Source organism: Sebastes umbrosus, chromosome 17 (genome assembly GCF_015220745.1).
Source record: "Sebastes umbrosus isolate fSebUmb1 chromosome 17, fSebUmb1.pri, whole genome shotgun sequence".
NCBI lineage: Eukaryota > Metazoa > Chordata > Actinopteri > Perciformes > Sebastidae > Sebastes > Sebastes umbrosus.
The window spans coordinates 25,853,720-25,876,461 of NC_051285.1; the positions used below are offsets into that span (position 1 = coordinate 25,853,720).

The following is a 22,742-nucleotide window of genomic DNA, read 5'->3' on the forward strand; positions in this document are numbered from 1 at the left end:
AGCGGTAATACTTGATTGAGGTCCTGTGGCCGTGCTGAAATAAGCTGATTTCTCCTATGTTGGTCCTGCATGTAAGCTGCATTTAGAATAATTAAAGGATGCTAAGCTTTGTAATACCTCATTGCTATCGGGTCAGAGGTCAATATGGAAGCTAAAGCCAACGTATTCCGCATTGCAAAATGTAAATCATTTGTCATTATGTTGCATGTTGTTTTTCATGGTTTTTGCTCTTTGTTTGAGAGTTTGTTCAGTTTAACATCACATAAAGAACTGGATCTAGTTTTAGAGCCATATTCAAAATAAGGATTCAGTGTAACTCTTCTTTGCTTTCATGGGTTCAGGAAAGTGAGCTGAGCAAGAAGAGAAAAGAATGTGAAAACCTCGAGCATGAAGTAAAGAAGCGACAGAAGAGATGTCTGGATTTGGTAAGCAGTCTTCTTGCTTCTCACATGCTCTCTGGCAGAGCTCCAGTCGGGGTTTAAGCATTGCATCGTAGTGGACATAAGGATGACTTGGAGGACATGGATTCCCTCTCCTTTATCTGAACTTTGTCCTGTGGTTTCCTAACAGGAGAGCCAGCTTGAGGATGAGCGAGGCAAAAATGAGCAACTAAAGGAGGAGGCAGATCTCCTCAGGAGGAAGGCACAGCTGCTCGACCAGGTCAGTGTCTCCCTGCACTCTCTCTGTCTCTATAAAGTGGGTTTCAGTTTCATAGTTTTGGCAATCATAGCTGTCAGTTGTGATGATATTTTAACTTAACGCCCAGTAGGTCAAGTAAGACTAGTGGTCTCACAATCAAAGACATTGTAAACAAGTCTTCAGTCTCATATAGCTGTGGAGTAAAATCTCAAAATAACCAAGAGGAATGATGACCAATGGTTGCAAAACAATTAGGGCTGTCAAAGTTAACGCTATAATAATAACGCGTTAACACAAATTATTTTTAACGCCACTAATTTCTTTAACGCAATAACACAACTTGTGATTTTTAGGTTGTATCGGGCTCAGTTTTAAAGCTAGACTGAAGATACTCATCATATGAAACTAGAAAAACTAAATAACGCTTCAAGCATACGTTAAATTTTGGCGAGGAAAAACTGTCATGGCCATTTTCAAAGGGGTCTCTTGACCTCTGACCTCCAGATATGTGAATGAAAATGGGTTCTATAGGTATCCACGAGTCTCCCCTTTACAGACATGCCCACTTTATGATAATCACATGCAGTTTTGGGGCAAGTCATAGTCAAGTCAGCATGCCATGTGAGGGTACCTGTGAGGGTTTCTGGACAATATTTATTGTTTTGTGTTGTTAATTGATTTTTAATGATAAATATATACATACATTTACATAAAGCAGCATATTTGCCCACTCCTATGTTGATAAGAATATTAAATACTTGACAAATCTCCCTTTTAAAGTACATTTTGAACAGATAAAAAATGTGCGATTAACTATGGACAATCATGCGATTAATCGCGATTAAATCTTTTAATCGATTGACAGTCCTAAAAAAAAATATATATATGTATCATAATCCTTTCTCCTTTTGTTGTTCGTCAGACTCGGGCTGAGAATGAGGAGCTGAGGGAAGATCTCTCTGAAGTGACCGCTCAACACAATTCAGTTCTCGAGGAGAACCAGAGACTCCGTGCCAAACTGGAGAACCTAGAGCAGGTCCTAAAGGTACGGCCGGGCTCAGTGTTATTATTATTTTCAACGTCACTCTTTATCGTGCTACTGGAAAAAAAAACGGCCTTCTAATATTTTTCCTTTCCGAGCAGCATATGCGAGAGGTCGCCGAGCGAAGGCAGCAGCTGGAATTGGAACATGAGCAGGCACTGGCTATCCTTAAGTTCAAACAGGATGAAATCAAACGGTTACAGCGGGTAAGAAGCACAGCCTCTTCTACGTATTTGACTCAAATTTTGTTCTTGCAAAAGTCAAACCTTCCTGTCCCCCAGCACAGCCTCATTTTGGGGAATGGATGTCTTTGTCCAGCAGGAGGCAACCTTTGGGCAATGATGAAGCATTGAGTTTGTCAACGGAGCTCGTTGTGTTGTGAATTTTATGAGCGACAACCAACGTTGCACTGACTTTAATGTCTTTTTAATCCTCAGGCTCAGTTATACGCCAAGAGGGAGCATGAAGGAGTGGTTCAGATGCTGGAGGTGAGTTTGTGTTACACCACTGTGACTAGCTAAATATTATTTCTATACCATGCAATGCTTTTATTGCCATACAGAAAAGCCTTGAGTTGCTTTCAAGAATTTAGGATGACATCCCAAAACAAAAATCAAAGGTGCCAGTTGTTATTACAGTCACACAAGAGAGTGGAACTTAAAGAGGACCTATTATGCTTTTTTTCCCTTTCCTTTAGTGTGTTATGTAGTTTTTTGTGCATGTAAAAGGTCTGCAAAGTTACAAAGCCCAAAGTCCACACCAAATAGAAGTTAATCTCCCCCACGGAATCACTGCTCCTGAACTGCCTGAAACGCTTCACTTGAAGTCCCGCCTTTTCTTCCGTAACATTGTGATGTCACCCAGTAACGTATTTTGCCCAGCGGCTAGTTTGGCACGGCCATAAACAGAGCTAGTTAGAGCAGAGCAGAGCTGGAGCTGGAGCGGAGTCTGAAGAGTTTGGTTTCGCTTGACCAATCGCAACCGAGTGGGCCAGCTGACCAATCAGAGCAGACAGAGCTTTTTCGGAAGGAGCTCAAACAGAGTGTTTCAGACAGAGGGTGAAAAGAGGCGCTGTAGCACAGCCGGTATGAGAAAAATAAAGTATTTTTTGAACATTAAAACATGTAAATATATTCTAGTAGAAACCCAAATTACAAGTATGCACCTGAAAATGAGCATAATAGGTCCTCTTTAATTCACTCAGCCCCAACATTAAAGAGAGGATGAGTGTGTCTCAAATGCATTATTGAAGAAGGTGTTTCTTATCTCCCTATAACAGCAAGCAAAGAGAATATAAATATTTGATTATCTCCCTGTGTTTAGTAGACCTAAGACCCCCCGTTGCCACGGCAGCAGCTCTTTATTCTTATCTGAACACCTGGCAGAGAAGCTGTTGCAGAAATTACTTGTACTTTTTGTAGCACTCATGGGCCTGGAAAACCGTTTGAACAGATGGCTTCCCCACCGCCCCGTGACGTTTATACTTTACTCTCAGTGTGAGTGTAGCACACTTTGAATTCAAAATGAATCCAGACAGCCGATGACAGTTGAAGTCCCCGTCTGTCTGATTGGCTGCTGATTTTGAATGATGAAAAAAGAAAAAAAAAGTCCTCCATCCACACTTGATGACTTTATATGTCTGCTGTCTGTGCTCCGTTTTCCACACTGTGCATTTTGCTAAATGAAGTGTGTATTTTATTTTAGGAGTTGACTCAGCTTGTGTTGCGGAGGGAGCTGGTAGAGTATAGCCTCTCCTGTGTTTTTTTGAAATGCTTGCTTCCTTCCTCTTGCTTCGTTTCTCTCGCTTTCTGTCTCTATTTATTAAACCCAAAGCATCACAGGAGAAAGTCTCTTTCCCTCTCGAGAACCCGAGGCTTTGTTGCCAAGTCAACACGCACACTCTGCCTTTTGTAAGATTAAAAAGAATATTTGCAATCGATCAAAAGGCAGGTGTTGGCTGCCGAGGGCCAAAGACACATTATCTAGTGATACTGGCTCCTGAGAGTTGCCGACCCGGACTCAGACTGCTGTGTTTCTACTTTTTTTAATATGTTTTCTGTTTCTCAGATTCATTGTTTCACAAGCATGTGTTTCCTTTTTTGTCCTTTGTGTTGCTAACCAGAGTACACTGGACTGCATGCAGGTACTGTTAACCTTTAGGCCAAATGATTTACCTTCCTGCCCCTAAACCTCCCCTAGCTCCCTGTATATAGAACCACCACACCGCAATTATATTCATTTAAATCAGGGCTGTCAAAGTTAACGCAAATTCATTTTATTGCCAGTAATTTCTCTAATGCAACTTGCAATTTTTAGGTTGTAGCGAACTCAGTTTTAAACTTGCTAAGCTAAATTTTGGTGAGGAAAAACTGGCACGGGCATTTCCAAAGGGGTCCCTTGACCTCTGACCTCCAGATATGTGAATGAAAATGGGTTCTATGGGTACCTATGGGTACCTATTCTATGGGTATGGGTTCAGCTTTTTTTAATTAAAAGCAGGAGTAACAGCCCTGCAGTTATTAATGTAAAACAGTCTTTAATAAATGCTTCATGTGGCCACAGAGGCCCAGTTGATGCTTTTTAGGTTCGTAAAGTGTGTGTAAATCAGGTCATTCACATGAGGACTGATAACAGTGTATCTGTGGCACAGTTATCGCTCCCAGCTGCACCGAGCACTTCTCATGCTGGCTTGTTATTTGATGTTATTATATAGATACATAACCAACACATCGCTGAGTTGAATTGCTGCTTGTAATCGAGTATCCATTTGAGGTTTCTAAAGTGATTTCTCTCGATTGCTTCTGTACTCGTTACCACTTCAGCTCAGTGTAGTTAGATAACAACTTGACTACAGGCAAGGCTCTGCGTAGGTGAGGGCTGACAGGAAATGTTGTTGAGACAGTTTGTCAGATCAGCCTGCCAGGAAACTCCCACCGCAACCTGAAGTGAAATCAGCCACATATAGAAACTCAGTAGAGCTGAGAGAAACCTCTGTAGTGTTCTTAGCAGATAAACCGGCTGCAGTGGCTTTGTTAAAGTGAATGAAGTGTAAAAAACAGAAGCAAAAAACATAACTTCTCATAACCTGCTGTATACTACCCCTCCAGCTCCTGTTTCCCATTACCCAAGAAAACTACCCACCTTTATTTCCCTCCCTTTTTTTGTTTCAACTGAACCTGTAATTCTCTGTTATTTGTGTTTGAAGTGTTTCACTGACAGTTTATATCGTCTGTCTTGCAGAAATCTAACCTTATATTGCAGAACTTCATTTTATAATGTATTATTTATACCTCACATAGGCAGCAATGTATTACCTGTATGTTGTATGCTGTTTATTGTGTTGCTCCATCTGTCCATCCACCAAAATAATCATAACTGTGTAGGATCAGATGTAACATTTGAATGTGTTTTTATCTATGATAAAAAAAATGCTTTCCATTGTTACCAATAAGTAGCTGTATGGGCATCAAAGGTTTCTGCATGACACTGACAATTTATAAAGAATGTTACTTTAACATTCAGGGCTCTTTTCTACGACGGAGTATTAGGGCACATTGAGGGGGAAAAAAACGAGGTTATAAATTAGAGCATGGGTAAAATTAGCGGAGGCATTTTGCCCGCCGTAACGTTAGGAAAATACCAAGCGTTCAGGACACTGCTCACGCTGGTCACTGCTGGTCGAAAACAGAGCACACAGGGTTAGATCCCACCATATGACTGAGGTGATACAATACAACACTCACTTAAAGCTCAAATCCACCTTAAACACAAGTTTTCAAACGCTTCTTTACCAACCTATTAAGAAAAGCTCACTTGCTTGTGCATTTAGTCAATTGGTTAAAAACTGCTTTCCCTGTCTGTTGCGCCACATGTGCAGTCAAAGGTACGAGACCTGGAGGACAAATGCCGCAGCCAGAGCGAACAGTTTGGCCTGCTGTCCCAGGAGCTGGAGAAGTTTCGACTGCAGGCCTCGAAGGTGGACCTGGCCGGCGTCAGCCTCCTCAACAACCCCAGCCTCTCTGTTCTGACCAACGGGGTGGGCCTGACTTCAGAGCGAGGTGAGAAACATCAGCACGACATGTACAGAGAGAGTATTAGTTGTTAGGGGTATTGCTCATGATAGATTCGTTATTGCTATTAGCTGTACATCAGAGGATGTAAAAGGAATTTAAAGGCCCATTTTCAAAATTAATACATCTTATTCCTATGGTCAAAAAAACACTAGTAAACATGAACAACTCTCTCCCAATTAAAAAAAAAATAGAGTGCTAAAACTCAAACACATTATAAGATATGATGATATTATATAATATCACATAATATTTGAATAAAAAAAACGCCGTCAGTGTGTAAAGGCCTTTAAACGTTACAACAGTGCAAATCTAGTCCAAATCTTTCCTACTGTATGTATCCCACAAATGTATCTTTCTCCTTACACTGTTCATGTGTTTTAGACTGCACTGGTGACTCATGGGATATGGTGTCCCTGGGCGAAATAGCCTTCTGGAGTCTCGAGGGAGGTGACACTCTCTCCTGCCCTGAGGGTAAATGATCCGCTCGGTACTCTCTCCGCCTCTGTCACTCATAATATGTCACAAAAGCACGGCATGTTCTAACCCGTCATCTGACCCGCACCGTCACTGTCCAGCACTGCCTGCACCATCACACGGGGGTCAGTGCTCGTGGGCTGAGGTGATAAAATGAACCAGTTAAGCCCCTTAACAGTGCTGGTGTGACACAAGGTCGTGTGAACTCTGACCTCAGACAGATGGAGACGGGATTTTTCCCTCCACTGTTTAATCAGCCAGGTTCAACCTTGAACGTCCTGCATGTGAACCGGTGACCTTGCCCACCTTGCTGCTCATGGATTCAACCAGTTTAACCAGTGAGAGGGCTGTGGGGCTGTCTATTAAAGTCATGGATTATGTATTATCCTCTTCCTCTCTCTCTTTCCTGCTAGATGTGGCGGCTGCGCTGCGGCTGGGGGCCACCCCCCACGCTGCGGGGCTGTCCAGGGTGGAGCGCTCGCCCGTCACCAAGCACCGAGAGCTGCCCACCATCAGCGTCAGCAAGTCAGGCTCTTCCTCCAGCAAGTCAGAGACCACGCACCTCACCCCCAAGTCAGACACCCACCTCAGTCCGCACAAATCAAGCCCAACACATGAGGTACCAGCTCATTTCAGATGTAATACTTTACTTTATTCATCATTTATCAGGAGCAACACAGTAATTATCCACTCAGTAATAGACAGTTTGCATGTAAGGCGAAGCAATATTTGAAGTTCTGGCAACCACTCTTAAAGGTGCAAAATACGTTTTGCTGCCGGCCCCGTCTACAGCAGTACATTGCTTTGCTCCCGTGCGGTACGGCGTGCCAACTGCCATCTACTGTAGGTAATACACTGACTATGGATAATTACCTCATACAATCACACTTCAAAGAATCCAAACCATCCCTTTAATGTTCACCCAAGTTATATCACTGTGCAGGACTCCTGCCTGCAGCTCTTCTGCTTTCTTTGTTTCCACATAGACAGGCAGATTGCTCATCAAGATTACCAAGACGGCCATGCACGATCACATTGATTGTGTGGATTTAATGGATTAAAAAGCCCTCCTTAACCTTCCCGTCATCTCACGCGAGCACAGACTGTAGCTGCGTATGCTAGAGCTCCCTCTGCTCAGTCATAAGAGAAGTTATGTGGATCTGCCGCCATGGTGTAGTATTTGTTGTTGTGCCACGTCTCCACAGAGTCAGTGTCTGGTCTTAACATGATAGGCAGGTCGGTGGTCTTCTCATCTGGTCACTCGTCCGCCCACATTTCAATAAAGCTCATATTTAGTGACATAATCCATTCGCCACTGTGGATTATGAAGGTTATACAGTAGTAGTTGTAAGTGATTATCCTTAAAAAGGTTTTCCCAGGGAGCTATAAATATCCAAGCCCTCTTATTGTACTGTGTGTGTAACCGCTATGAATGGAAATCAAACTCGGGTCTCAAGGTGATTCTCTAACAACAGTGACTCATTGATATTAACCATCACCATATAACAAGAATATTAGTACACAGTATCTTCACATCTTCACAGCTCATAACTAGTTCTGTATTTACAGTAAATAGATATATTTTTTAATAGAAAAATGTTAAAATATATGCTTCTTTCCTCTACATCTGCTTTCTGTTGATTTACTGTGTTGAGAGAATACAAACTATTTTAACCCTAACCCTTTTTAATTAGTTTTTGCACACTAATGCAAGCAGTTTTAGGATTACCTAAAAGTCCAGGCAACTGACCCTCTGTTCATGGCGCTCTCAGGTGGACACAGCCAGTGAAGTGGAGGAGCTGGACATTGACGTCGCCCCCGCACCTTACACAGCCAGCAGAGGAGCAGCAAAGCTTCAGGTTTTCATTGCAAGATACAGGTAAGTACGCCCATTTTCAAAATGCATACATATTATTCCTATGGTAAGTAAGTGACTAAATGAGAAAGCAATTTTTGAAATTGGGCCAGTATTGGGGAAAACGCTGTAACCGGAAGTGAGCAGCGTCACCATGGATGTATTCCACTATTCCACCGCTGACTTCCAGCAACACGTCGCCTCGCCAGATTTCAGAACGAGACTTCTCCTTGAGCGAGACTCTTTCCATAATGTTGTCAGACACCTATAATAACAATCATGACTTGATTGACTCACTATGTCAACAGTTTGTTAATATGTTTTAATAAAATAAATAACTTCCTGGTAAATTACTTTTCAACAGCTATAATCCATATGATGGCCCCAATGACAACCCTGAGGTGGAGCTGCCACTCACAGCTGGAGAATACATCTATGTGTACGGAGACATGGATGATGACGGCTTCTATGAAGGTAAATCTGGAGTTTATATTGTTGCATCTACAATTTCATATTTCAGTCCTATTCAGTGTTTAATTTGGCTCCTTCCAGGTGAGCTGATGGACGGACGGAGAGGGCTGGTCCCCTCTAACTTCGTGGAACGGGTATCGGACGACGACGTCATGAGCACTCACCATCCAGAGACTGCGGACATGTCCCATAACTCCCTGCTAGACAGCAGCCTGCACAGTGCCAGCCACCAGCATCACCTCCACGTGGGCGTCAGCGCCTCGGAGAGGACAGAGGCCTCCGCCGCCTCTGGCCCCGCCTCAGCCCCCTCAGATTCAGCATCGGCCTTGGCTGTCCCAGCCCCCCTCACCAACGGCCTGGACTTGGATTTGGAGGAGGTGGGAGTGGACATTGTGCCTTACCCACGTAAGCTCACCCTCATCAAGCAGCTTGCCAAGAGCATCATCATCGGCTGGGACCCTCCGCTGGTGCCGGCTGGGTGGGGCAATGTGTGGAGCTATAATGTGTATGTGGACCAGGAGCTGCGGCTCAACGTGCCCTTCGGTGCCCAGACCAAAGCGGTCCTGGAGCGGTTGGACATAAACCTCAAGGCCTACCGTGTGTCAGTGCAAAGCCTGACAGAGAAGGGCCCCTCGGACCAGCTGCGCTGCAGCATGCTGGTCGGTCGGGACGTTTGTGTGGCGCCCACGCAGCTGCGCGTGGAGAGGATCACCGCCACCTCTGCCAACCTGACCTGGCTGCCCAGCAACAGTAACTATGTGCACATTGTGTCCTTGAACGAGGAGGAGTGTGAGCTGGTGAAGGCTGGCTGCTGCTCGCTGTGCCTCAATAACCTCTTGCCCAGCATGCAGTACACAGTCAAAGTGGAGGCGCGGCCACACCGCACGCCATGGGAGCTACCTGTGGAGCGACGCGAACACAGGAGCGCAACAATCACCTTCAACACACTGATGGCAGGTCAGGATTCAGTATTTTATTTCATATCAGATGTTTTCTAAAGGTACCATGGACACACAGTCTATAGGTCATGAGTCAATAAGACTAATTCTCCCCATCCAAAAATCTGAAAAAGCTTAAATGTTGGATCCAATTTAAGGTTTTTGACACCTTTTTGAGAATCTTTTTGAAATAATAATTACAACCTAATACTGTTGCTGAAAAAAAAATTCAGGTTTCCTCCCACAGTCCAAAGACATGCAGGATAATTGTTGACTCTAAATTGCCCGTATGTGTGAATAAGAGTGTGAATGGTTGTCTGTCTCTATGTGTCAGCCCTGTGATAGTCTGGCGACCTGTCCAGGATGTACCCCGCCTTCGCCCAATGTCAGCTGGGATCGGCTTCTCAACATTACAACCCTAGCTTTAATACAGGAGCGCGCCTCCCTTTGTGTGCGGCAAGCAGGAGAACAAACAGTTTTTTGACCGCAGGGAAAATTTAGTTTTTGAAAGGCTAAATGCCAACAAGTATGGATTGAAGCGGAATATTTTGCTAGATAAAAACATGTTGTGAATTTTGGAAATGATTACATCTATCTTTTTGCAATACATTTTGACTTTTGGACTTTAAAACGCTCTAGAGTTATATAGTTCACTACCATTTATCATGCTCTAAAGAAGAAAGAGAGACAGACAGACATAGATCCCTCGCTTTATAGTTAGATGATTTCCTGCCCTGCCAATAAAGCATTGTACAAGACTAAAAGGGGAGGCTCAAAGAGTTTGAATTCCATGTAAATGAGGAAGCTCAACGTGAGGTTTGGTATTTTGGTGTGAACTGAGTCACTGATGTCATTAATCGCAAACATCATTTGATGTCAGTTTGTGGTGCCATGATGGCACTCAGTTTCTTCCACTCAACAATATCTTATTTTTAGGCCTGCAATATGCTAATTTGTGATCAGTGTCATGTCAGATTTGAGTTGTATTTCTCGAAATGACCGTTCAAATTTGCTTAAGTTCCATGCCCCCAGCCTGGGAACTCAGGTATATGGTTTCTAAATGTCCTAGTGTCCCTCTAGAGTATTAAATAGCATTTTTTAACCCGTAGAATCATGTTCCCGTAGTGATAATCATTTCTTATCCCAAGCACTGTATTTTCAATATGATCGAATCACTTGATCCTATATTGAAGTGGACCTATTGTGCTTTTTCCCTTTCCTTTAGCGTGTTATATTGTTTTTTGTGCAAAGTTACAAAGTCCACGCCAAAGGAAGTAACTCTCCCCCACAGAAACACTGCTCCTGAACTGCCTGAAACTCCTTACTTGAAGTCCCACCTTTTCTTCCGTAACATGGTGATGTCACCAAGTAACACATTTGCATAATACCTGCTTAGCGGCTAGTTTGGCACGTCCTCAAACAAAGCATGGAGCGCGGTCCAAAGAGTTTGGTTCCATTGACCAACCAAGCATGTAAACATGTTCCAGTAGAAACCCAAAATACAAGTATGCATCTGAAAATGAGCATAATAGGTCCTCTTTAATATGGAACTATTCTTTATCCTTTGGCTGTGGTATGATGCTTTCAATCCCTGCAGGTCCCCCTGATGCTCCTCTGGATGTACAGCTGGAGCACGGCCCCTCCCCGGGCATTGCCCTCATCAGCTGGCTGCCAGTCACTATAGATGCTGCTGGAACGTCTAACGGAGTCCGTGTCACTGGATACACTATATATGCTGACAAGAAAAAGGCAAGAACTTCAGAGTTTTTTGTGCATTGTGGTTTAATTTCAGTATATACCCTTTTATAATGTCGATGTGATGTGTGAATTTAAAAAATACACCTGTCGTTCTCCTATTCAAGGTGCTGGAGGTGTCTTCCCCGACAGCCGGCAGTGCCCTGCTGGGCCCCTCTCAGATGCAGTCCCTGCTGGCAGCCGAGGAGCTCAGCGTCCGCACCATGTCCGCCCACGGGGAGTCCTGCGACTCTTTGCTGGTCAATGTGCCCTCCAAGCTGGCTGCCATCATGGCAGGTCCAGCCATCACTGCCCCAGTTGTGCCACCCCAACCCTGCAGCCCTACGGGTTGCAGTAACCTGCCCTCGCCGCCGTCCTACGGGAACTCTGCTGCCAAAGTCTCCATGCTGCCATCAGACACAAACATCACCGGCCTCACGGTGGAGGCTGCTGCCAACCCTCCTCAAGCTCTCCACCCAGAAGATCTCCTCTTATCTGCTTCATATGTGAATGCCTGGGCCAACCCCTCATCTGCTGCTGCTTTGGCTGTGTGTGAGGCCATATTACCAGTAGCCTCCACCATTACTCCAGAGGTAATCCTCATTCTTCCATCCTCCTATATGGGTGCAGTTGTCTCAACTTTGTCTCATGGGGGGGGCCCATACTGTCAGACTTGGAAAACCTCTTTTCTAGAATAGTTCTACAAAGTTAATAAGTTTTGTACTGACTATCTTTTTCATTTTCAGGTTAATATGACCTCCCCCACGACCTCCGTACCTCAGACGTCTCCAGTAGCAGCAACTGCACAAACACCAGCAACGGCAGCAGCAGCAGTGTTGGAGCAGCGCAAGGACACCGACAGCCCTGGAATGATACGTCCTTTCCCATGTTTCTTAGAATTCATTGAGGACCCTGGTGCCGCGCTCAGTATCCCTGAGCGCATACCTACCCCACCCAAAGCCCCGATCCAAGACTTCCTTAACCCTCAGGACTATAACCTCCACCGACCCCCCAGCCACTCACCGCTGGGGTCCGAGGCAGACGAGGAGCAAGAGAATACCCGCTTGGTGTCCATCGAGGAGTTCTTGAGACAGGACCAAGAGCCAGCGTACAGTAGGACGCAGCAGGTCAGCCCTCATTTGTTGACACCACCTACTAGTTTACTCTTCACTACAAAAATGAATATGGCATATTGTTGTAGTTGAGTACAACTGCTGAGAGCACGGTTAATGTCTTCTGGAGCCATGAACAGTGTATCCTAGACTTAATCAACCTTGGTTATATGCTGCTGAGAAGTACTGAAAAAATGTGACATAATAATAAATAATTCTAGGCCATGCTGTCCATTATACTTTAATACTTGATATAGAGCATGATAAATGGTAGTGAACTATATAACTCTAGAGCGTTTTAAAGTCCAAAAGTCAAAATGTATTGCAAAAAGATAGATGTAATCATTTCCAAAATTCACAACATGTTTTTATCTCGCAAAATATTCCGCTTCAATCCATACTTGTTGGCATTTAGCCTTTCAAAAACAACATTTTCACTGCGGTCAAAAAGACTGTTCGCTCTACCGCTTGCTGCACACAAAGGGAGGCACACACTGAAGAGTTATTCCATCAGCTACTAGTTAAAAAAAAAAAAATTAAATAGAAGGATTTGTGGAAATTAAATTTTTGTATATATTAATACAATTAAATTGTGCTTAGAGGGAATTATTTTCAGCGGACATAAAGGCCGGTGTGCTCACCTCTCTCGCGCTCTCTCGGGGCAGGGAAATCAAAAAGATTGGCAAGCATTGGATGCAATCAAATCATAACAGAAGTTATCTTTTCATGTAGAGCAGGTCTAGACCGTACTCTATAATTTAGAGACCCAACGAGAAATCCCCCATGAGCATGCACTACGTGCGACAGTGGCAAGATAAAGCTCCGATATATACGCCTATATCGTTTTTAATAGATTATCAGTGTGCTTTCTTCTCTCGCGCGTGAAAAAAACTAGATTAGACAGATGGTGAAACCACCACGGTGCCGGGCCTGTGCATGTGTGTGTCTAGCTGTGTCACTTTCAGAGTGAATTAAAGAGAAAGCAGGCAAATGAGTATTGACACGCTTCAATTCATAATCATAGTCATCTGATCGGCTCTTCTGATCGCCCTTTATAAAGACCGGCTGATAACGATCGATCAGAGCACCCTTAGTTAAACTGCATTCTATGTGGTATTAAAAAGGTCTTAAATTCTTGGTGAATCTGCAGAAACCCTGATTAAATATACCTATTTATTTGTTAAGTATTAGTTGCTTGTAAAGCAACTTGTTAAAACATCACTTAATCCTGATAGATTAATGAAGACAATGTATAATGCAAAGTTTTGAGCACGTATATCTTGGCATTTTGCTCTCATATTAAGAAAGCCTAAATCATTAGTTAATACATTTGCATCATATTTCATTCAAGTGAGCTCTTAGCAGTGCTGTTTCTCAAAGGTTCATGCATTGGGCCAATGCCAGAAGAAGGCCATGGGCCTGTATGGCTTATAAATTCAGCAGTACAGCTTTGCTTAACGTGTACATTAGTATCTATCTTTTAACTTACAGATTTATTGATTTTACTCAATATTCAATGGATTGACTAATAAGGATTTAAAGATAAATTGGGTAGTTTGTTTCTGAATGTTGACGTATTTCATTGCAGAGTTACGGCAGAGGGCTTGTGGAGCCTGCCAGTGACTACCACGCAGACAACAGCCGTTCAGATCTGTCTGACATCCTGGAGGAAGAGGAGGAGGACCTTTACTCCGACCACCTCGGAGAAGCACAGGCCAGGGGCTACTCAGTAGCAAACAGGGTAAAGGAATGAGTGCACTATATACTTATTTTTTCACAGGCACTTTGTGCGTTCTACTGTTTGAATGCTTCTCTCAGTTTGTCTTGCATATTTAAGTTGTCCTTCAGTGGCTTTCTATTTCTTCTGTCATATTTTTGCTTTTCTTTTTGTTTTTCTTCCTCTTTCTTTTCTCTTTCCTTTGCATGACCGGGTTGTCCTCTGTTTTGTCCGCACTTCCCTTATTTTCACTGAACGATATGATTTCCCATCCCACCGTCACCGACCCATTCTTGCTCGCTTTGACGTGTGACCTTGTAGTCCCACAAGTTGGCGACTCCAGACAGTGATGAGGAGGTTCTTGAGAGGATCCTTAAGTTGCCCGCTCAAGTCCAACACCACAAGCAGCTGTTCAGCATCCCTGAGGCGACAGAAGATGAAGACAGCAGTCAAGAAGGTCCTTCAACCCACCGCGGTCATCCTCGGCCCAGACCCGACCACTTTCACCCCAGAGACTCGGAACGCCTCCACCATGCCCCCCAGCATCACTCGCATCACCCCAACCCATACTCACAACCACACTTCCCCCCTCACCATCACCACTTCAACAGGGATCCCAGATCCCTAACCAAAGAGCCTTTACTCAGGCACGGAGCTTCGCAGGTCAAGCCTAGAACGCAGCACAGGGTGCACTACGCAGACCCGGTCGACACCATCAGCTATCCTGAAGAAGACATGGGTCAGTATGAAGGTCCCACCAGCAGGCGGCGGACCCGCTGTCCTCCCCAGCTGACCCACAACAGCAAAGACAGATCGCTGCTCAAAGGGCTAGGGGACCGCCTTAGGAGGGAGGCCATGCTCAGGAGTCAGATGGCTGTCGCCGCGGCAGCCAACCCCGGCCATGGTCTTGTCCCGCCAAGACCCTACCCGGTCAGCAAAAAAGCACAGACTCACAGGTTACCTGTCAGTCGCGGGGCGGAGATCGACGTGGAGTACGGCACCGATGACAACGAAGAGCCGGCGCAGTACGGTCCGGGGGAGGCGGGGATGGAGCAGATGAGCTCTGAGTGGTGGGTGGAGGGGGCTCAAGTGGAGCACGGCAGACCCGCTCACCGCCGAGGGCTGAAGACTGATCCGCTGGTAAATGTCGCTGCAGGCCAGTTCACCCAGCCCCCTCCTCTTCCCTGTAGCAGTGTGGATCTAACCCTCTAATTCCTTTAGTGGATATCACTTAACTCCACCGCTCAGGAGATAGCTACGTTCTCCATCATCACCACTGCAGAGGACAGAGGGAGGTTAGGGAGCACATTTTGTGGCATTTATTGCTGTTATAAAAGGAAGCAAAATATAGTGTATTATTTAGTAAGTTCATCATCACCCAGTGACTTATAATCTTTATAAGATTTTGTGTCAGCCGCCAAAATGTAGCTGACCCTGTTCTCCTTCTGTCTGACTGCACTACTTCCTGTTGCATTCATGTTCTCCTACACCAGTGGTTCTCAAACTGTGGGGTGCCAGAGGCATGACAGGGAAAACGTGATGTACAATTAATGTTTTGACAGTAATCATAACAGAAAATATGACGAAGTATAGCGGCACCGAGTAGTTTGAAGCTTCATTCATAACATTGACATTATAATTATTATTAAACTTACAGAAACATGAGCTTACCTACCACCTTCTCTTCCCCCCCCATCTCTCAGACACACAGAGCAAGCGACGCGGCGCTCTGTCCGTCTCTGTAACGCCTCAGTCTTCAGTCCAAAAGCCAAAATTTATTGAAAAAAGAGAGATCATTATTTATTCCAAAATTCCAAATTTAGCCTTTTCTCTCCCGCACGCACCTGTAACGGGGCGGTCTAGCAGCAATCCAACAGCACCATAAATTACATTTATATAAATATAAATAATAATGAAGGCGGTGGGAGATGAGGAGAGATCAGTGTGTGATTTGTTTGTAAAAACTCTGGCAGCTGTCAGTATGAGACCCAACAAAATAACATTTAGAAACATTACATCCCGGTCACGTCAATGAAGAAATGTGGTTTGATAAAATGTAACCCCCATCCTACCAACCTATTAAACATACCAGGACTACCGACTGAATAAACTATAAGAAACATTATTAGTAATATATTGAATGTCATGTGAAGAAAAACAACAGATTATTATTTTTATTTTAGGAAAGTTAATTTGCATATTGTGTAAAACAAAATAGACCCGAGCACATGAGTAAATCTGTGTTTGCTGAATCTGTATCTGTCTCCTTCACAATGACCCTCCTGATAGTGTGTGATACTTTAAATAAGGACCCATGGCAAACATTTGATCTGTCTATTCTATTTTTAAATATTTCAACTGCAATTGGGTAATTTTGACTGGGCGTGAAAATATTTCTTCCTCCAAAGGGGGGAATGACAGAAAAAGTTTGAGAACCACTGACCTACATGGTAGTCTGCCTTGTTCTGCATTAGCTTACAGTGGGTGTGCTTTGTTCTGTGTCTGTTAACACCACCACTACGCAAAAAAAAGGAAGATGTGTGTTGAAACAGTAGAATGTCGGAAACCCTGGAGTGCCCTCTCTTCCCCTGTAGTGTTTCTGTATTAGATGTTTTTTTCTTATTATTTCTTTTTTCTGCTTGTCGAGCAGGAGCCCAGCCAAATCCCTCCAGCTGAGGCGGGTCCATCGTGGGGAGCGCAGGCTGAGCTCTCCCCTAAACCAGCGTGCTCGCAGGCCAGGCAACCCAAAGGTCAGAGACTCTTTCCTCTTTTGACTTCCTGTTCCTTCTATCTCTTGATTTCTTTCTCTCTTATCTCAAATGCGCAGATGCTGCTGTCACACCTGTGTGCTCTCTGTTGGCAAGTCTCCCCCTCTCTCACATGATGGTAGTCAGATTAGCACCTTGTGTACGAAGGGAGGGGGGGGGGGGGGGGGGTAAGGGAGGAGGAGGAGGAGGAGGTGCTGTAGCTGCAGTGAAGAAGTGGAAGAGAGAGAGCTTGCTAAGCTGAGAACCGGCTTAACTCAAAGTGGCTTGTCATGACAGGAGGAAGTGACAGACATTAAAATAGTAACCTCGATTAGCCAGCAAAGAAACGGCCTGCAGCGAGGACGTATGAGTCCCTCGCTCGCTTCTTTTCCTCTCAGCCGCTGTTGCGATGATACAGACGGCATGTAATAATTCTGGTATATGTGTGGGTGCACAGTTGACTACACACACAGAAGCATGAATGTACACGTGCACACAGATAGAGGAAGGGAGCAAGTTACTGTCCTATCTACTAGAAAATCAGTGAGGATGTGAAAGTGTGCCCGTGACTTTTGCCACAGATGGGCTGATTCTCACTAATGAGATAGAGAACACATCTCTTCACTGCAGCTTAAAGTCTCACTACAGCTCTTCAAATGTGTCGCTCGCTGTCAAATAATAGGCTACAGTTGTAATGCTTTTAGCCACACTGGTTAGTCACACCTCATGTCCGCTATGCTGCAGACCAAAACGTGCTACAAACCACATTCAAAGGCCGCTTCTCACGATCTGTGACATCGCACCTTTTGATAATGTTCATTTTTTTTTTGTCCTGTGTGTTTGTCAGTAAACGTCCTCAGATTTAGATTAGAGAGTGGGTCAAACACCGTTTTCCCCCGGTGCTCGCTCGCCTGCTGCAGATCATGAACGGGTGCACGTTTGTCAAACGGCTCACACAGCTTAGGATCAGTGGTTTAGCTTGATTACCTCTTTTAAGGACATGCCTGTGCTCGGCGAACGCTGTGAACGCTAGCAGCACTGTGCAGTTGGTTGGGAGGGAGGGGGGGCGAGCTGGCTGTGCTATTTGCAGAAGTCATTGCAAGCTAGGCATGGCTTGTGTGCAGAGGATGCATCGTGTCATAGTAGTGACTATAAATTGTATTTCGATTTTATAAAGTTAAAGAATAAGAAAACAAAAGCTTTTATAAAACAATGCATGAATTAAAAACAAGGAATTATATATTCTTATTTGTTTTAAAGGGATTGTTCGGGTGTTTTGAAGTGGGGTTGTATGAGGTACTTATCCATAGTCAGTGTATTAGATACAGTAGAAGACAGTCGGCACGACCCCAGTTTGGAGAAGCAGACAGACAGATAGGTTAGTTTGTTTGTGCTATTGTGTGACTTCGGTGAATCCGAACTAACAAAAGTCACACAATAACACAAACAAACTAACCGATCGAGGCAGCGGTAGACCAACGACTCCCGTGTTCTGCCAGGTTAAAATTTCAGTTTTTTTCAATGGATGTTTGCTTTGGCGAGGAACATAGATAACGGCTTCGGTTCCCTCTTGAAAACACGGCAAGGTAAATCGCCATGAACATTATAATTATAGCATACATTTAAACTGACGTTGATTTTTTTTTAAGTGGGCTTTTCTTTAAGGTGGCAAAAATACGTTTTGCTGCCGGCCCTGTTCACCACAGTACATTGCTAACTCCTGTCTGTTTCTCCAAACTGGATGAATGCCAACCGCCTTCTACTGTAGGTAATACACTGACTATGGATAAGTATCTCATACAACCCCACTCCAAAACACCCAAACTATCCCTTTAAGAAACTTTGTGAACCCATAATAGAAGTCTGAAGGGGCGTATAACAACTAATGCTCTCAACACTGCACTTCTCTAAACAAAAGGAAAGATGCTTTTGAATCGATCACCTGAGAACAAATCTCAAATATATAAATCCTGTGTCAAATGCAAATTAAGTATTGTGACCGTGTGTGTGTGTGTTTGCAGGTGTTGTTGATTCACCAAAGATCAAAGGAGACGGTGACATCCGTATCTTCGTGGCCCTCTTCCCTTACGATCCTGCCACCATGTCACCCAATCCTGATGCTGCTGAGGAAGAGCTGCCCTTCACTGAAGGACAGATCATCAAAGTATGTCCCCACACTGCTCAGACTCTACTGGAATAACCCTGACAGTCATGCATGTTTTTCATTATAAGCTCACATCAACAGGAGGGACACAGCACGCACGAAGATTAAAGGGGAACACAACCTAAATTCAGAATTCCAATATGTTATCTTCATGTCCTAGGAAAGTTTAGTCAATATTTGTGAACATGAGCTACTCTCTCTCTCTCGAACCCAGAAATTAGAAAAGTCTCAAACTTGTGATGTCATAGGGTATAAAGTCTGGAGCTGCTCCATAGACGATGAATGGGATCTATTGTAGTGTTGTCAGCTGTGAATCAGAAAATGCTCTGAACATTCCCCTGGGTGCTCTCAGTGTCATCGACAACATCTCTCTCCATTCTTTGTCATTGTTCATTATAGAGCAGCTCCACACTTTATACCCTATGACATCACAAGTTCGAGTTTTAGTGCACTTTTAGCGGGAGAGAGTTGTTCATGTTTACAGTACTAATATTTTTGGACTCTCTTAGACCAGTAATTCTCAAAGTGGTGTTGACAAAACAAGCATATTGTGTCCATTAATACCACCCACGTTAGCTTTGGGCCAATAGAAACTCTGATGTGATGGTGACACATCACGTCAATCTGTCATGAATCAGTCACTTCACTCAGGGCGCAACGACCCGTTCCTGCTGCTTAGCTCAACTTAGCTTATTAGCCAGCATGGAGAAATATTTGAGTCAGTCCATATCGTCAAGTGACGCTAAACCCAAATATGACGACAGGTATATCGAGAGACAGCGACGGGAAACCAAAATGCCTCATGTGTCTTCGGGTGCTGGCGAACGAAGCCATGAAGCCGGCCAAGCTAAAGCAACATCTGATTACAAAGAACCCGGAATATCAGGGCAAAACAAAGTGGTGTTAACATGATTCAAACTGAAATGTGTTTCTGTTTATAACTATGAAACAGGTCTGAAGTATTTCAGATGAAAAGACTACTAATACTTCCAATGGCATCTAAGAGTACAAATGGTAGTAGGCTAAGCAAATGCTGAATCGGTGTCACGACCATGAGGGGTCCTAATTCCTCCCTCTCCTCAGGTTTACGGTGATAAAGACTCAGATGGGTTCTACCGAGGAGAGTCTAGTGGTCACCTGGGCTACGTTCCATGCAACATGGTGTCTGAGATCCAGGTGGAGGACGAGGAGACCCGGCAGCAGCTGCTGCAGCAGGGCTTCTTGTCCACGGCAGCCTCCATGGAGAAGATCGGTAGGTGAAACTGTCTAAAGGCGTGTTCTTGTGTGCTGTTAAATGTGTTCTGTTACAGTTGGAAGTGAGTACATTTGGACATCTTTACCATAGATGTTGATTGTAATGTTTTACTCATGATATCACCGCTGTTTGTGTTTAAGTGGTTAAGTGAAAATAGCAGCACAAGTGTTGACCTAAAATGTATTATAATGTTTCACTTCATTTAGTCTTTAAATTGGCCAGATGTGTAAAGACACAAATTGTCAGATTTTTTGTCTGCGGTTAATTGGATAAAAAAAAAGCTGTTTTTCCAGATGAGAGGAGGCGAAGTGAAAATCTCGCTCTGGCCTGTTGACCTTTTGACCCAACAGGAAGCACAAAGCTTGGATGAAGTAAATTAAATGTGGACCCCAAATCATTCCCCCGTGGCAATTCTTTGTATGTTTTAATGGCTTTTTGTTCACTGTGTTGCTATGAAGGAAATCATAACCATCTATTCTCAGTCACTGACTGTGTTTTCATGCAGGCATCTAGAAAGATAAACCCAAGTCAAAGTGTTTGCCTGTGGCGAGTTGTAGTGAGCCGCGCAGCAAAATCAAGCTGACACTTTGCTTCTGTTTCCTGCTTTCTACCCCGAGCGGTGTAGCTGCAGATGGTTTAACCTTTTCACTTCCACTTGTTCTCACTGCTGTGTCTGCTGCTCACTGGTTGTCATTTTTTAAATTGCTCTTCACTGGCTTTTCATTGTCTTCTTTGTCTGGTCTGCTTCTCTCAAAAAAAAATTGCACCTCTGTGTTTCCTTTTTGTTTCATTTTTTTTTGGTTTTCCTTTTCTAAAACTCCATAAAGGCTCTCGCACACATGCACAGCTTCCGCGTCGCCCTGTTCCACCGCCGAAACCGAGACGATCCAAGAAAGGTGTGTCTCGCTGCAGATTGCGGCTTCCCACCTCCTTCCTTTACTCTCTTCTCTGGTTTGCTTCTCTTTCTGTCTCTTTCACTTTTAGCTTTTTGCTCTTTCAGTTGCTGCTTCTCACTCAGCGACCAGGGGGGATTTCTAGGTCAGCTTACTGTAGTAATGAAATCAGACAGCTTCCCAGCAGTCTGGTAAAAAATCACCACTATGAGAACACTCTGCAGTAGTTTCATATTCTATAGTTAAGGCGTAGTGTTACACTTTGTTTCTTAGTGCTTATAGGCTCTTCAGAGTAACTTCATCTCTCCACAGGTTAACTTTTTTATGATTTTTGTCTTTGCAAATGTTAAAAGGCACATACATGAGTACTCAGTCAGTCCTGTCAGCTTTCATTGGATAGTCATGTAATACATTGCAGACATGGCAGCAGAATGTGGCAGTTAAGGTGAAGCTTCCAGGCGTCAGCTATAACGTTGAAATTCAAATTCTAAATCATTCAAATGCTACGCTAATATTATTAATATTAAGCCCTGTTTCCACCGCATGGTACGGCTCTGCTCGACTCGACTCACTTTTGGTACCACTTTAGCATCGGCTCAGCTTGCTTGCAACCTCGACCAATGTGGTACCAAATATGGAGCGGTGCTATTTGTACCATCCACAACTTTCACTAATGGAAACACAAAAATAACCGTTCTAATGTGGAAAGAACTGAACTGAATTGAACTGGACTGCACGGTGGAAACGCGGCTTCATACTATTTGTAGAATTAGATTCCAGTGGTGGCTGCGTAAGATTGTTTCCGAATTCTGTGATCCAAACACTTTCAATAACTCCAGAGCATTGTAAAGTCCAAAAGTCAACATTTATTGGCTAAAAAATAGATGTAATCATTTCTAAAAGTCACAACATGTTTTTATGCAATGAAATATTCTGATTCAATCCATATTTGTTGGCGTTTAGCCTTTCAAAAACTACATTTTCACTGCGGTCAAAAAACTGTTTGTCAAGCGGGAGCTTGCCGCACACAAAGGGCGGCAAGCTCTTGTATTAAAGCTAGGGTTGTAATCTTGAGAAACTAGCAAGACTACACCAGATTTTAAAAAGGAACCAACTGAAAGAAAAAAAAGCCCACTCTTTTCCAGTGAAAGTACCTAGCAGCACCAGCTCCAAAAGTCCCTAAATCTAGTGAGAAAATGCCAAGTTGGCAACCCTGACAGTCTGTTCCTTCATGCCTCCGTCCAAAACCACTCCCCCAATAAGGGCTATTGTTAGTACTCAGAGCTGTCAGGCAAGCAGCTTTGGAGCCGATCTCAGCTGACATTGGGCGAAGGCGGGGTACACCCTGGACAGGTCGCCAGACTGTCAAAGGGCTGACACATAGAGACAGACACCATTCACATTCACACCTATGGGACATTTAGAGTTAACAATTAACCTGCATGTCTTTGGACTGTGGGAGGAAACCTGACAACCCGGAGAAAACCCACGCTAACACAGGGAGAACATGCAAACTCCACACAGAAGGGCCCCAAGCTGGGTTTGAACGTTCGGCCCTCATAAAAATATGATGACAGACATTCGAAGCTTCATTCGAAAACCTCAATAGAATCGCTGCTTATTGATAA

General features: G+C 44.0%; 1 protein-coding gene across 1 annotated transcript in view; it reads left to right on the forward strand.

The window, feature by feature from the left end:
* The window catches only part of LOC119475435 (peripheral-type benzodiazepine receptor-associated protein 1), a 79,804-nt gene that overhangs the window by 49,852 nt on the left and 7,210 nt on the right, over positions 1-22,742 (forward strand). The window contains exons 8-29 of the mRNA XM_037748132.1: positions 342-425; positions 571-660; positions 1,562-1,684; positions 1,783-1,887; positions 2,119-2,169; positions 3,804-3,824; positions 5,559-5,739; positions 6,136-6,225; positions 6,642-6,847; positions 8,001-8,107; positions 8,448-8,557; positions 8,636-9,511; positions 10,511-10,537; positions 11,090-11,241; positions 11,355-11,819; positions 11,973-12,353; positions 13,927-14,079; positions 14,377-15,195; positions 16,706-16,805; positions 18,824-18,966; positions 20,050-20,218; positions 21,049-21,117. Of these exons, the coding sequence (XP_037604060.1) occupies positions 342-425; positions 571-660; positions 1,562-1,684; positions 1,783-1,887; positions 2,119-2,169; positions 3,804-3,824; positions 5,559-5,739; positions 6,136-6,225; positions 6,642-6,847; positions 8,001-8,107; positions 8,448-8,557; positions 8,636-9,511; positions 10,511-10,537; positions 11,090-11,241; positions 11,355-11,819; positions 11,973-12,353; positions 13,927-14,079; positions 14,377-15,195; positions 16,706-16,805; positions 18,824-18,966; positions 20,050-20,218; positions 21,049-21,117 (4,522 nt within the window). The remainder of the gene's footprint in view (positions 1-341; positions 426-570; positions 661-1,561; positions 1,685-1,782; positions 1,888-2,118; positions 2,170-3,803; positions 3,825-5,558; positions 5,740-6,135; positions 6,226-6,641; positions 6,848-8,000; positions 8,108-8,447; positions 8,558-8,635; positions 9,512-10,510; positions 10,538-11,089; positions 11,242-11,354; positions 11,820-11,972; positions 12,354-13,926; positions 14,080-14,376; positions 15,196-16,705; positions 16,806-18,823; positions 18,967-20,049; positions 20,219-21,048; positions 21,118-22,742) is intronic.